At 39.0% G+C, this 15359-nt stretch overlaps 1 protein-coding gene across 1 annotated transcript in view; it reads left to right on the forward strand.

Moving 5' to 3' along the window:
* Positions 1 to 15359, forward strand: part of INPP1 (inositol polyphosphate-1-phosphatase) — a 33992-nt gene that overhangs the window by 7679 nt on the left and 10954 nt on the right. The window contains exon 2 of the mRNA XM_081243261.1: positions 14635 to 14902. Within this exon, the coding sequence (XP_081099387.1) occupies positions 14699 to 14902 (204 nt within the window). The 5' untranslated portion in view covers positions 14635 to 14698. The remainder of the gene's footprint in view (positions 1 to 14634; positions 14903 to 15359) is intronic.

Below are 15359 nucleotides of genomic sequence, written 5' to 3' on the forward strand. Positions count from 1 at the left end.
TGCGTGGTGGATCGCCAGCCGGGGACCCGGATCCGAGCAGGAAGGGAGGGTAAGCGAGGCTGTCCACCCGGCCCGGGCCCACATCGTTGCTGCAACCAGCCGGGCGGAGGAGCTCTCGAGTCCTGCGGCTCCCTGGGCTCCGCAGAAACGACCCGAAAGAAGTAGACGGTGGGAAGAAAGATTGGCAAACACTTTTTTTTTTTTAATTCGATCAGCATTTTTAGGTCGAAGAAGCTGATCTGACAGTTGTCGAGAGCAGTGGCCCGGGTTCAAAGTGTAGATGGCGTAGCTGTCAAGCGCCCCTTGGTTTTGCTTTGAGAGATGCTTGTTAGTGTCCATTGCTGCTGGCTGCCACTAGTGACCTACAAGATGAGCGTAAAGTAACATGAAGGGACTATATTTAGAAAAGTCTTTGCCTCCTTGCTTTTAATTCACTGAATTTTGAAAGGCGGTCTGGTGAGACGTGCAGAGTTAGTTGGTGTGGCCAGAGTAGAGTAGTGGGGCGGGGGGATGCGGATATTTAACATGGGTTTGGCCGAATCGTGTATACCGTTAGACACGAAGAGCCCGAAAAAAATCCCTAGATTATTTAGTACATTCATGAAGAATACATATAAACAATCAAGGTGTGTACTTTGGAGATTTTCTGTTTTAAAGCAAATTTTAAGGCGTTGAATAAGCAGAAGTTTGCCCACTGTGTGAATGGCGTTCACTTCAAAAGAACAGTGGGTTAAGGCTGTGTGGATAGACCACTTGAGTGCATCCCACATGTTGAATAAAACATTTTTTGTCCGTTTTGCTGTGATTCCTAGCTTTGAAACCAAAGAAGTTGGTAAGGATCAGCCCTGCTCAGCCTGATAATAGTCTAATAATGAAAATAATCCACCGAACTACTACTATTGACTGATGAGTTAGCTAAGTGACCTCAGTTTTTACCTTTTAAAATAGGTTATAGAAGGGGGGAAAAGGGGCAATAGAAGAGTTCATTTTTTCAAGGCAGATATTTGTTTGCATTCGTTTTTAGAATCTACTTTATTTTTAAGCTTTTGTGGATTTTTATACTACTCTTAGTCATGAAGAAAATTATGTAAAAGGCATAAAGTTACATTTTACTTTTTCATAGAGAAAGCTACCGTTTCTTTTCAAGTTATTGGACTAAAATCACCACCTGGTTGGAAACTGCAGCTTGGACTCATGCCATTTAATGTGGAATATCTTATTACAGATTTAAATTACAGCTATACTTGTGGTAGTTCTGAAAAAAAAGATCATGTCTTATTTGACATATAAGGCCTGTGAAACAAAAGTTATAAAGTTATTCATTATCTATTTACTTCTGCTTTTTTTTGTGGCTGCATTGGGTCTTCGTTGCTGTGCACGGGCTTTTCTCTAGTTGTGGCGAGCGAGGGCTACTCTTCGTTGCGGTGTGCTGGCTTCTCATTGCCGTGGCTTCTCTTGTTGCGGAGCACGGGCTCTGGGCGTGCCGGCTTCAGTAGTTGTGGCTCGCGGGCTCAGTAGTTGTGGCTCAAGGGCCCTAGTGCGCAGGCTCAGTAGTTGTGGTGCGCGGGCTTAGTTGCTCCGCAGTGTGTGGGATCTTCCCAGACCAGGGCTCAAACCCATGTATGTCCCCTGCATTAGCAGGTGGATTCTCAACCACTGCACCATCAGGGAAGCCCAGCACACATTTTTACATGTTCAGTCTCTTTTTTGTGGTAGGCAATCTTAATCCAAGTCCTTTAATGTTATAAGAGCATTTTATTAATGGATTTTTAGTGCAGATTACTGTGATAGTAATCTACAGCAAAATATTGTGCCTGATCATTTCTCTTTCATATAACAGACTTATTTGTTACTTTTTCTGTGTTCCTAATCAGGGAAGACCAGCATGTAAATTTTAGTAACTTATTTATAACTTTTATTAAAATGACCCAACACCATCTAAAAAAGAAAAAACTTTATTTCAGCATAAAATGTGGTCAATTATATATAAAAACAAATTGACAAAATAAAGTATTAATCTATAAAATAATTCATTAAGATGAATTACCACAATGGAAAATATCAGTTTCTTTCTCCATTCCTTTTCTTTCTTTCTCTTTTATTTTGCTTTTCTTTTTTTTTTCTTTTCTTTTGTTTTAGGGGTGGAGGAGGGTTGTTTTGCTTTCTTGTTTTTATTTTTAATCAACTAAATGTTAAAAATCTTTTAACTTAATTATCCAAGTTTAAATTAATGTAAATATTTGCTAACTTTTTCAATAGATACTTAAATTTGTCCTTTTCTTTACAGAGTGATGATGGTTAGGTTTCCCTCGATGCGAATGAGAGTTGTAACAAATTTCACAGGATTAAATTCAAATGACCAAAGGAAAATGTTATTTAATATTGTTTAAGGTAATCCTAATGTACTTAAAAAAGATTTTTTTTATCATCAGTAGTTTTAAAAATAGGATCTTATCTTCCAAGTTCTAGAAAACCCCTCTAGTTAATTCCTGAGAATTTGCAAGAATCACATATAACCACATATAATCCCAGTTTGATCTGGGAATCATGAAAGGTCTGTTTTAAAAATATGGTTGTGGGCTTCCCTGGTGGCGCAGTGGTTGAGAGTCTGCCTGTCGATGCAGGGCACACGGGTTCGTGCCCCGGTCTGGGAAGATCCCACATGCCGCAGAGCGGCTGGGCCCGTGAGCCATGGCCGCTGAGCCTGCGCATCCGGAGCCTGTGCTCTGCAATGGGAGAGGCCGCAACAGTGAGAGGCCTGCATACCGCAAAAAAATAAAAAATAAATTAAAAAAATAAAAATATGGTTGATTGTAAGCTTCATGTATAGCAAAGAATGGGGGAAATAGAAATGAAAGCTCAGAACAAAAAGTAAATATTAACTAGCTTAGACATTTATCTTTGGTTGAAGCATTAGCAAGAATGCAAGAGCATTGAGTATATTTGTATATTGGAGTGGCTTTAATGAGCCACTTATATCATTTTAGTACTTAGACCTTTTCAAGTAAAAGGTACTATAAATATTCTTCTATCACTTTATGTTCTTTTGAAGGCATATGTTACATTCAGTATTATGTATTGTTGTATTCAACATCTCTCAATATCTGTTAAAAATAAACATTTACCTCTACAAAATGGAAGTAGAATGATAAGAGATATGCTGCCATAAACCCAGCCTGCCAAAATGATACACAATGTGATCGCTGACCTTTACTTTCTTGCTATAATATTCAGAGAATATATTTTAGGTCATGTAATTTATCATTGCAGAAATAAATAATAATAACCATCTTCTAAGAAGTTCTGTAAAGAACTCGTTTGAATCATGTTTCCTAACAGTTATCATCCTAAAATTTGCATAATGAATAATCCCTTACAGATTAATTTTAGTGCAAGAAAATCCTTTTAAACATGTTTAATGGAATGAAAATCAGTCAATTAAATTACAGAACTCCCACTGTGTATCATGAGGAGATGGAAAAAGTGTGTATCCTGCTCGAAAGGAACCTACAGCCAATTAGAGAGAGAACAATGGTGCCCCAAGGGCAGGCATGGGGGTGTGGGGATTAGGCCTTCCTAATAATGTTCATTAACCCAACCCAAACCGCTGTAGCATATAAACACACATTAAGTATAAAAACCAGCGTGATTGCAGTGCAAAATCAACTACAAGGCAAAGAGCCTAGTACCCTCTTTCAACTTAATTTTCATGACCCCGCCCCAACCTTTTTTTTCATTCAACCAACAAATATTTATTATGCCCTTATTAGGTAGATGATAAACATTAAAAGCCTTAAAAATGTACATTTTTTAAGCCTGTAATTTTATTTGTATTTTACTCTTTAAAAAATTGTAGTAAAATATATATATGACATAAAATTTACCATTTTGACCATTTCCAAGTGTGCAATTCACTTGCATTAAGTAAGTTACCATTGTTATGCAACCATCACCACTATCCATCTACAGAGCTTTTTTTTTTTTTGGCGGTACGTGGGCCTCTCACTGTTGTGGCCTCTCCCGCTGCAGAGCACAGGCTCCGGACGCGCAGGCTCAGCGGCCATGGCTCACGGGCCCAGCCGCTCCGCGGAATGTGGTATCTTCCCGGTCCGGGGCACGAACCCGTGTCCCCAGCATCGGCAGGCGGACTCTCAACCACTGCGCCACCAGGGAAGCCCTCCAGAGCTTTTTTATCATCCCAAACTGAAACTCTGGATCCATTAAACAGTAACTCCCCATTACCTGCTCCTCCCAGCCCTGGTAACTACCGTCCTACTTTCTGTCTCTATGAATTTGACTATTCTGGTCAAATATAAGTGGAATCATACAATACTTGTTCTTTTAAGTCTGGCTTCCTTCACTTAGCATAATGTTTCCAAGGTTCATCCATGTTGAGGCATGTACCAGAATCTCATTCCTTTTTAAGGCTGAATAATAGTCCAACCTCTTTTATATGGAAAGTGGATATAAAAAAATAGAGAAGTTTTGAACTGGAACAGACCATAGAAATCATTCCCTCCAACCTCTCTGTCCCTTCTTTCTTTTCCTTTTTTATGTTTACAGAAATGAGGAAAACAAGTCCCTGAGAGCTTACACATGTGGCCAGGGTTTTACACCTGGTTGGTTAAAGGCCAAGCAGAGCCTAAGAACCAGCTCCCCTGTGGCATAAACAAGGCTCTTTCTACCACACACCCACGGGTGGCCCACATAGACCATAAAAGGCAAGTGTTAAATGAGTTGGTACGGAAAGTAAGTGTTGCAAAAGTTCAAAAGAAAACATAAAATGACTGAAAAACGTTACATGCAAAAGGAAACCTTCAAAATGGATTTGAGGATTAATACGATTAATGATAAGATTAACAATTATCAAAGCTATAAATAATATTCTGCTGGGAAAGTTTCTACAAGCCATACATCTTTCTTTTTGCCTTGAATTAGGCATTAAATTTGTATTTTTAAAAATATTTATTCTTTCCCACAGTTAAGATAGCTACACTGAATCTAGTTCCATTTTTTTATATTCTATGTGATTTCAGGTTTCATTTGTGACACCTCGGTTGTATGCTAAAAACATCTCTTAGCATGTAAAAGTTTAAGCATATAGTTGGAAGACAGCAGAAAGAAAAGAGTTTCTATTTAGTGAAAGTGTTTCTCACTCCGGAGAAAAGATAAAAAAGGGTCACTAACAAATTTAAAAGTATTTCTAAATGGAATATTTTTTCATACTTTTCAAATGCATTCTGGGAAGACATTGAAATGTATACTTTAGGCAAGTATTATGCTAATGTGGAATACTTATTATGTAGGTCAACTTGCATTTTTTTCCAGCATTTAATTTTTGTTACAAAAAAGACAATATAGTTGACCCTTAGCCGACCAATGCCATTATTTTTAGTCACAGTAGCTATAGCTTTCCCTGTTCTGCTCCTGAATAACTAGTGAGAAACAGAGCTGACTGTTGCACCTGGTGTTCCCTTAAATTGTCAAATAAAAATTAGATGAGTGACATTGCCTGTCCTCAACCCAGATTTACTGGATCAATATCTCCAGGGGAGAAGTCTAAAAATCTGTATTTTTAATGAGTGTTTCAATTGATTCTTGATCTTACTAATTTGGGAGACACTACTTTAGCACAAGCTCCCATTTACAAGCTACCAGAACAACATTTGAGGATAGAGGACTTCTTTGTGGTCTATTGCTTTGAGCAGCAGCAGTGAGCAAAAATGCAGGCTACTGTGGTCCAACAGTAGCCTTACTAGACCTAGAGTGTGGTAGACTTGATCAGCTTAGAAATGGGCGTGTTATGTCAACGTTATTTGAAGAATGGGAAGAAGGGAGGGAGAAATGTGAAGGTTAAATAGATGGATTTACATATCCCATATTTAATGTCTTCTCTAACAAAACCAAATTAAACTTACCATTTTTGTCTATTTAATCAAGATAGGTCACCTCCAGATGTCAGAGCATAATATCAGATTCCGATTTGGTGCTCAAAAATGTGGTTCAGTTGCTAGTCATCCAGATACAGCTTTGGTTTTTTTTGTAAATGAATGTAGAATATATGTAGGCTTTGATATAAATATATATGGGCCCATGTGCCTAATAACACCTGGGTAATGCTGATAAAATACAAGTATAGTAAACAATATGACAAAGATGAATTCTGTATTTACAAAGCTAAGAGAAAATTCATAAGCCAACATTTATTGAACACCCCTGAGGTATGTGCTAAGAGTCATAAGAAACCATGCACGTTTAAATCTCCTGCCAGACAAGGGCATAGATAAGCAAACCAATGTACAGTGTGTTGGAGAGCTGAGATAGAGCTTTGTCCCGCCTCTGTTCTCCTATGGTCCAGGTACCCAAGATGGAGGGTCAGGCATGGCTCCTGGAGGAGCCAACTCTCTCTCCACACACACACCCTTTAAAAAACTTTCTATCTAAATAGAAATACATACAGAAAAGTATGCAAGTCCTAAGGGTGTAGCTTGATGAATGTACACAAAGTCAACCCACCCATGTAACCATCACTCAGATCTAGAACATTCCCAGTGCCTAAAAGCCCCATCATTTACCCCCATCAATAATCCCTCCTCCTTCTCCAAGGGTATCCACCACTGCAACTCTCACACCGTAAGTTAGTTTTCCTTTTTTTGAACTTCAACTAAATTAAATTGCTCCACGTATATTTTTTGTGTCTGACTTCTTTCACTCAGCAGTGTTTTTGTGAGATGCATACACGTTATTGCCTATAGCAATAATTCATTAATTCTCACTGCTGTATAGTATTTTCTTTTGCAAGTATGCCACAGTTTATTTCATTTTAGTGTTGATGGTCACTCGGGTTATTTCTAGTGTGAGGTTACTGCAACAAATTATGCTGATCATAAATATTCTTGTACATGTCTTTTAATGTATATGTGCAGGAACTTCTGTTGAGTACAAGTCTATAAGAGAAATTGCTAGGTCGTAGGTTATGCTTATATTCAACAAATTATAAACAGTTTTCCAACATGGTTGTACCAGTTTCATTCACACCAGCAGTATGAGTCTCATTGCTCTACATCCTCATCAAACCTTGACATTTTCAATCTTTACTTTTAGCTATTCGGTTGGACATGCAGTGATACCCTGTTGCGACTTTTAAGTTGCATTTTCCTGATTATTAACAAGCTACACTGTCTTTCCATATATTTATTGGCCATTTGAACATCTTTTATGAAGTATCTGTTCAAGTTTCTTGCCCTTGAACTGATTCTGAGAAGGTGAGTAGACATTAGGCATGAGGCAGGAGGAAGGGCATGTCAGCCAGAGGGAACAGCCTGTGCAAATTAATGATCTGCCCAGAGCATGGGAGTAAATGGACAGATGGTGGGAAATCAGCCACTAAAATGCTAAACTGAATCAGAGACTATGAAGGGATGACATCAACATCGCAGAGATCAAAGTGAAACAGCACTAAAGAAGTAGAGGCAGTCCCATGCTGTACTACTTAGTGGATTCTGAGAAATGTGTGATGATCAAATATCTAAAAGTTGAGCAAAGCTCATACGCTGGAAGGACAATTCAGTTTCCGGTGACCTAAAAGGTAGTGTTTGTAAATGCCTGTGAATGCTTGTGGTACAGTTTTCCTTCTGGCCTAGGTAACCAGGTGGGTAGATGAGCGTCTCCTAGGGATGTCAGGGGAGGCTGTTGTTAGCAAGTTGCACTTTAGCCATTGTTGGTTACTCCAGTTGAGCCCATTACATACTTTGTGTGGGCCCACTTCTGTTCCCCATCCTTTCTGGAAGCTTCCATTCTTTAAACTACTCCCTAAAGCAGCCCTAACCTGGAAGGGGAAGAGGAACAAGGTCTCTGTTTCCCCTACAAGAGCAATGTGAACTAATTTAGAGCCTTGGCCAGCCCCTCAGCATGTGCCCACCTAGGGAGAGTCCTGGCCAGCTGCACCCCTTTGAGAGAGGTCACCAAAAACACTTCTTGTAAAGCACCCAGGTATTTCATGGAGGTCGGACATTCTTCCCCAACAGTAATAGCAGTCAGGCAGGGCCACCACACAGTAATTTCAAATTGCCAGTCTTCAGAGGATGAGTGACAGACTGAATTCAGTTTATGAATTGTGGGGATGGGGTGGAGTCATTGTCTAATGGGCAAAAATGTGGGCTCTGTAAAAGTAGTAGGTTATCTGCAGGAAGCAATGAATGTCAACAGAAATGTTTTGACCTACTTGCCTATTCATTAGTGAGCAGTTCTGTTTTGTTGAGGGCCCTTATCTATGTTGTCACATTTCTGTCACCGTGAGCAACACAAGGGCATGGACAGGTTCTGGTACAAGCAGGCTCATCACACAAAAACAGACACCCTTGGCTCTAGAATCTCCACAAATTTCCCGACAGAATATCCCCCTTGACAGAACAGTGACCCTCCTGAGCCATCTGTAGATGGTCTACCATGAAGCCAGAGTAGTCTTCAGCCTCCGGGAGCCAAAGTTTCCACCCAGACACCCAGAAACTGAAGCAATCAGATCTGGCCTGCATAAAGGAACTTTTTTCTGGGTCACTCAACGAATTACAAGTAGTTTCCAGCCTTTTAGATTTAAGGGAGTAGTAAATTTTCAGAAAAGATTTCAGTGACCCCTATAAAGTTGCCAACTTCATATTTTTCAAGTAAGGACTGTGATTGTGGGTTCTGTGAAGTTGTATTTAATAGTCATAATTGTCATTTGTCATCTACTATACGCAAGGCTCTGTGCTTGGTACTTTTCCAGAAATACCTCTTTTGATCTTCACAATGTCCCTGCAAGACATGTATTATCTTCATATTACAGACAAAGAGAGAGGCTCAGAGAGGGTAGGTAAATTACCTGATGCCACACAGCTAGTTGATGGCAGAGCCCTGGTTTTCAACCCAGGTCTATCTGATTCTGAAGCCTATGTCTTTCCCATTTTACTGTTTATCACGTCTGAAATATGTGTATATTATTCAGATATGATTTTTAATATCTGGTGTTCTGATGAGATGATAAGATGGTCAGAAATTAAAATTGAGTTTTGTCTTTGTAGAGAGATTTAGGCTTCCAGGAAAAGTCTTAAGAGCTTTTTTTTTTTCTAGTTGGCCTACTTCAGTTTACTCAGTGTTTCTCTAATAGATGTGAAAATTCCCTAAAAGCTAAAGAGACTGTTTCTATCTGACACTGTGACACGATCTTATGTAAACATGTACATATACATTTGGTCTGAGATGGTGAGGAATGTAACTTCTTTAAACCTGTTCTGCTCAAATGTGACTTGAAATGGATTGTCACAAAATAAGGCTTATAAGAGTATTTCAGTGTTCACTGATCATTAATGATTTGGCTGTTAAAGTGAGTAGCTCCTAGTGGGAAAGTTTGTCTTACAGAATTAAACCTATTGACCACATAAACAGGAAAGAGAACCCTACCCCAGTTCCCTGTTTGGCCAGAAAAAAGAAGACAAAGGAATAGATTGGGCTGGCATTTGCTAAGATTATCAAGGTCTCTTTGGGCTAAATTGTATTCTCTCTAAATTTGTACGTTGAAGCCCTAACTCTCCTGTACCTCATAATGTGACTGTATTTGGAGATAGGGCCTTTAACTTAACTCAGTTCAAGGTTAAGTGAGGTCATATGGGTGGGCCCTAATCCAATCTGAATGGAGTCTTTATAAAGGAGGGAGAGACGCCCACAGATGCTTGTCCACAGAGGAAAGTCTGTCTGCAAGCCAAGGAGAAACCAACCCTGCTGACACCTTGGTCTTGGACTTCCAGTCTCCAGAACTGTGAGAAAATAAATTTGTTGTTTAAGCCACCCAGACTGTGGCACTTAGTTATGGCAGCCCTAGCAAACAAATACAAGAGGAATTAGATATTCGGCATAAGCTGACCCCCTCCCCGCCCCTCATGCCAAGACAGCCAGTTAAGAGAGGTATCAGTAGAACATAGATGAGCTTTTACTATCCAGCAAAGATGGTTTACACTGAGACTGAGGATCAGCTAGGGGAAAGGTTTTTCTGAGAGCAGAAGGAAAGTGAGTTTCAAATAGTGATTTTTTAATGATCAAACTACTGACAGCTATCAGGGAGGTGTGTGTGTTTCTCTCCTTTTTGCTATATAAGATACCTTATAATAATAATATTCTTGCAATTATTTATCCAGTGATTGCTCATTTCTTCCCTTAGTTAACAGCTAACAATTCATGAAAGGATTTTATTGGCTAGAGCACTGGCTAACAGTGTGCTCTAGTCAATAAAACTGGGTTTCTGCCGTTTCACCTGGGCTTAAATCTTGTCCCAGCCACTTCCTAGCTGTGTGATTTTGGGCAAATTATTTACCCTCCTGTGCCTCAGTTTCTTTATCAGTGCCTCAGTTTCTTTATCAGTAAAATAGAGATAATAGTACCTTCTCCGTAGGGTTGTGTGAGAATTAAACGAATTAACATATGTAAAAACATATGTAAAGTGCTTGGAAGGATGCCTGCCATATAGTTAGTACCTAATAAATGTTAGCGATTATTATTTTAACTTGGGCTTTTTCTCTGAATATGAATAACTGTTAGCACATGGTTTCACCAAGATATCTGGCCACCAGGTGCCAGCCCCCCTGAAATTACCAGCATAGTATTAAAGGTGAATGAACAGCCTGAAGAACACTAGCTATTAAATCTCAGTGTTTAGCATCATCTAGGAGGCTGACAAAACTAGATTCCTGGACCCTGTCCCCAGCGATTCTGATTCACTAAGTTGGAATGGAGCCCCAGAAATCTGTCTTTTTAATAGGCGCCTTAGGTAATTCTAACACGTGGTTGCCAGAATACCCATTAAATACTAATCTAAAGGAATTTCTTCTATATTCAAAGCTATTAAATTATGGTAAATGTCATAACTTACTAATCATGTATCTATAATAATTTTCATTTAAAGTATTTGAAATGTTTAAATAAAGCCAACTTAGGTCAATAACCCATATATAAACTTTTTTAAAATTTATTTATTTTTATTTATTTATTATTATTTTTGGCTGTTGGATCTTCACTGCTGTGCACGGCTTTCTCTAGTTGCAGTGAGTGTGGGCTTCTCATTGCGGTGGCTTCTCTCGTTGTGGAGTACAGGCTCTAGAGCACACGGGCTTCAGTAGATGTGGTGCGTGGGCTCTAGAGTGCAGGCTCAGTAGTTGTGGCTCACGGGCTTAGTTGCTCCCCCGCATGTGGTATCTTCCCGGACCAGGGCTCGAACCCGTGTCCCCTGCATTGGCAGGCGGATTCTTAACCACTGCACCACCAGGGAAGCCCAATAACGCATATATAAATTTGCTTTTAAAAATCATCTGAATGATAATTTCCACGAGTGTTAATACAAGCTATTAATAAACTCGAAGAAATTCTGTATTGGATGTAGCCCTCAGTTTCTCTCAAGTTGAGTCCTTCAGAGTGAGGGCAAATTGTCCATTATGCCCCTGAGTGTTGTGGCCTGGCTGAGTGAATTGAATTGAGGACAGATGGAGAGAGAGATACGGAAGCAGCTTACAGAGAGAAGCACAGAGGACCGTGGCTCATTCATTTGGAGGAAATAGTCCATTCAGCCAGAAAGTAGCAGGCTAGCTATGCAAATTAGTTAGAAAGTCTTGCATGTACATGTTGATAGCTGTGAGAGATTATTTTTTAGGGCGTTAGGACCCTGGAGCTAAAGAAGTTCTGGGTTCTATAGGATGGTTCTTTAGGATGGCTGGAGAAAGCCTAGTCCTAAGCTGAAACTGCGAGTTCAACCTGGAGCTGGACAAGACACCGTAGTGTTTTCTAGGTTCAGAAAGGTGAAAGGTGATTAAGGTTGAGTGCTGGGATAACTTTGGAATTGAAAAATCTGATTTACTGTGTCATGATGAATTCTTAAAATCTGTGCACCTGTTAATTACAGGACTAAAGTTTAGAGCTGCTATTTTTCCCCCCATTGGTCAAGTTGCTGTGCTCAGGTGAAGTGAGAATGGTCATTATTGAGGAAATCAAGGTCAGGTTCAAAGGTGAGAAACTACAGATCTCTGGGCAGCTGTATAGAAACTTATCAGGACTAAGTTGGTGAGTTTTCCATGTGAGGAGAAAGGTGGTGGTGGTGCCTGGAGATTGTGGCCTGTGTGAGTAACTCACCTGAGTGTTCTGAGGGCGTCATAGGGAGAGATTCTTGGTTATCCAATGGTGTGGTGGTACGCTGTTTCTTTTACCAAAAAAAAAAAAATGACTTTAACAAAGTTAAGTAGAATAGACAATACTGGTATTGTTAATTTAGAAAGTTTTCAAACTGGACTCCTTAAAATCTTCATGCTGCTTTTAAGATAAAAAGCTGCTTAGGTACTGTTAGTTCATTGATTCTTTTTCCTTTACTTACAATAACCTCATAACATGTACCAAGGTATCAAAATAATCAAAGTTATTGAATTTATACACTTGGAGCTTCTGTATCCTACTGATATGTATGTATCCATGTGTGTATACATTATATATAACTTATAATTTAGAGCATAAAGATACCATAAATTGTTTCTAAGTCAAAGTGCCTCAGCTGTATTAATATAACCGTTTTTCTTAATGTTGAGGTTTAAGTCAACCAAAGTGAATTTTTTTAACATATTATTCAATCCTTGGGGGGAAAAGGCATTTAGGTAGGCAGGTGTTTTTGTTTAATTTATAACTACTCTATCATCTCTACTACCTGATGTTTCTGTTGTCACTACAGTACCACTTTGTTTGGACAGTTATCTCCAGGAATTGAGGAATTCTTGTCCTTTGTGCTTAATTGTTCCAAGATATTTTAAAATGTCATTTCTTATTAGAAAAGCAGTATATATTTATTGTAGAATATTTGAAAATTATAGAAAAGCATAATGAAAAAAATCCTCCACAATTCTAGTACCCAGTGATAATTACCACTAAACCTCTGTTTATCATGAAAACATCACCTACTAGCCTTTCAAACTCTCTCTACATGTATATACAGAGTGCATGTGTGTATAAACACAAATTAGGAACATACTATGATACTATATATACACTTAATATTATAACATTAACATATATCCCTATTAAATATTCTTCAAAAATATTTTAAGAACTACATTGTAGTCTATCTTACATTGCACCAATGTTTAAGATTATTTTTAACTTTTTGCTACTGTCAATAATACTAATCCTTCTTCTGTGGAAATATTTTAACACAACTGTGACTTAACACAAACTAGGGCCAGACTGGAGTTACTGGCTAAAGGTAATAACATATCTGAGGATCTTGATACATTTTTCTCAAATTGCCCTGTGGAAACCCACTTGTTTGCACGCCCATTAGCAGAGTATCAGCACCTGTTTCACCACACCTGCAAGAATGAAAATTAACTTTAAAAACAGTTTTGCCCATCTAATAGTGAGGTAGCATGTCTCATTGTTTTTATTCACTTTCCTTTTATTACTGTTGAGGTTGGACATATTTTCTTAGGGTGGCTGACCCATAATCTTAAGTAAATAGCATATATTTTTTAAAGCAGACCTGATTAAGACAAAACGGCTATGACAATTCGCAGTTAACTCCATTGCATTGACATCTTCATTGTTGTACTAATTCTCAGCCTCCCAGAGTCCATTAAAGGAACTTTTTTTTTTTTTTTTAAAGAAGTAGAGTATTTGTTATGATAAGGAAAAGCCTGAGCTTCTGGGTGAGCCCTGCCGGTTAGTCTTGTGTAACCCTAAACAAGTTGCTTAACTTCTCTAAGCTTCAGTTTCCTTGACTGTAAAGCAGGGCTGATAATCCTCACACTAATTCTCACAATGCTGAGATAGATAGGAATTATTAAAGCATTCAGTAAAGTGCAGCTACTATTGAAACTGAGAAATGTTTCTCTCCTAATTACCTGATAGGTATGTCAAGGTGTGGTAGCATGCCTCTTAGAAGCCAGAACTTTTCAAGTCCCAACAAGTTGCATGTTTGAATTCACTTTATTATTTAAACTTGCTAGAAGAGCAGCACAGCTAGTGGGACTTTTTTAATAGAAAAAAAAAAAGGTGATTGGGGTTGGGAGATCACCTGGATTGCTAGCCCAGTGTGACCCCAGAGTCCTGCAGGACACAAAGATGCTTGCTGGTGTGGTGCTTGGTACCTTAGAGAAAGTTGCCCCCAAACTGATGGGATAAATGGGCTTTCACTTCTTCCTTCTTCCTTTGGGGAAAAGGGTGAAAGAAAGAGCACTATTTTAATAATGTTGTTGCTAAGCTTTTGTGCTCATTCGAAGGTCATTACGTGAACTTGGCTTTTCCTTTAATTTAACATTGTGCTCGTGTATCCACCTGCCTATTGGTCTAGGGTTTTGTAAATATAATGTAGATTCTCATTCAAATTCTTTCTTTCACTGAGAAGTCAGTTCTTTGCATAATGGATTTGAGACTATAAATCTTTTGATCTTTAAAAATAAGTTTCAAATTTTAGATGATATCTAGTCTTCCACCTGGAGGATGCGACTGTGATCTATATAGTAGCTGTTCAGCCATGCTGACCGGTTGACTGCCAGATGGGTTGTTAGCAGTGCCGAGGCACCCTGACATCACTCTCTGAACTGCTTTCTCTTTCACATTCTTGTACTTTTCCAGCTGACGGCCCAGAGGGTGGGTGCCGATTCCACCAGACGCTGCAACTGAAAAGCCAGGTTCAGAAATGTCAGGTATCCTCCGGGAGCTGCTCTGTGTCTCTGAGAAAGCTGCCAACATTGCCCGGGCATGCAGGCAACAGGAAGCCCTCTTCCAGCTGCTGATAGAAGAAAAGAAAGAGGGAGAAAAGAACAAGAAGTTTGCAGTTGATTTCAAGACCCTGGCTGATGTACTGGTACAGGAAGTTATAAAACAGAATATGGAGAACAAGGTAAGAAAGGTCCCAGCCAAGGTAATTGCAAAATATTTGCCCCTGTGGTTTTTCCCCTCTATAGAATAGCATCCTTTCTCCTCACCACCCCTACCCCCATTACTAACACCTTGGATTCTAATAAACAACTTGGGTTTTTCCCCTTGTTTTGACTACAATATTACCAAAATGTGTGCTGCAGAAAAAAATTTTAAATACAGAAAAATAAGAATCCTCTTAATCCTAACACTAGAGAAAACCACAGCTGTTTTGCTAAATATTGTTAGAATATTTTCCTTCTGTGTGTGTACATGGCACATACAATTTATTTCAAAAGAAATGAGAACATACTGTTTTATAACTTTATTTTAACTTGATATCTGAAGTCCCACCTTTTGACATAATCATTTATCTAATGGTTGCCTCAGTTATGGGTTAATAGAGTCCTGGAGACTTAAAGTCTCCCTTTATTTGAGTA

Source organism: Mesoplodon bidens (genome assembly GCF_964165515.1).
Source record: "Mesoplodon bidens genome assembly, chromosome: 8".
Classification (NCBI taxonomy): domain Eukaryota; kingdom Metazoa; phylum Chordata; class Mammalia; order Artiodactyla; family Ziphiidae; genus Mesoplodon; species Mesoplodon bidens.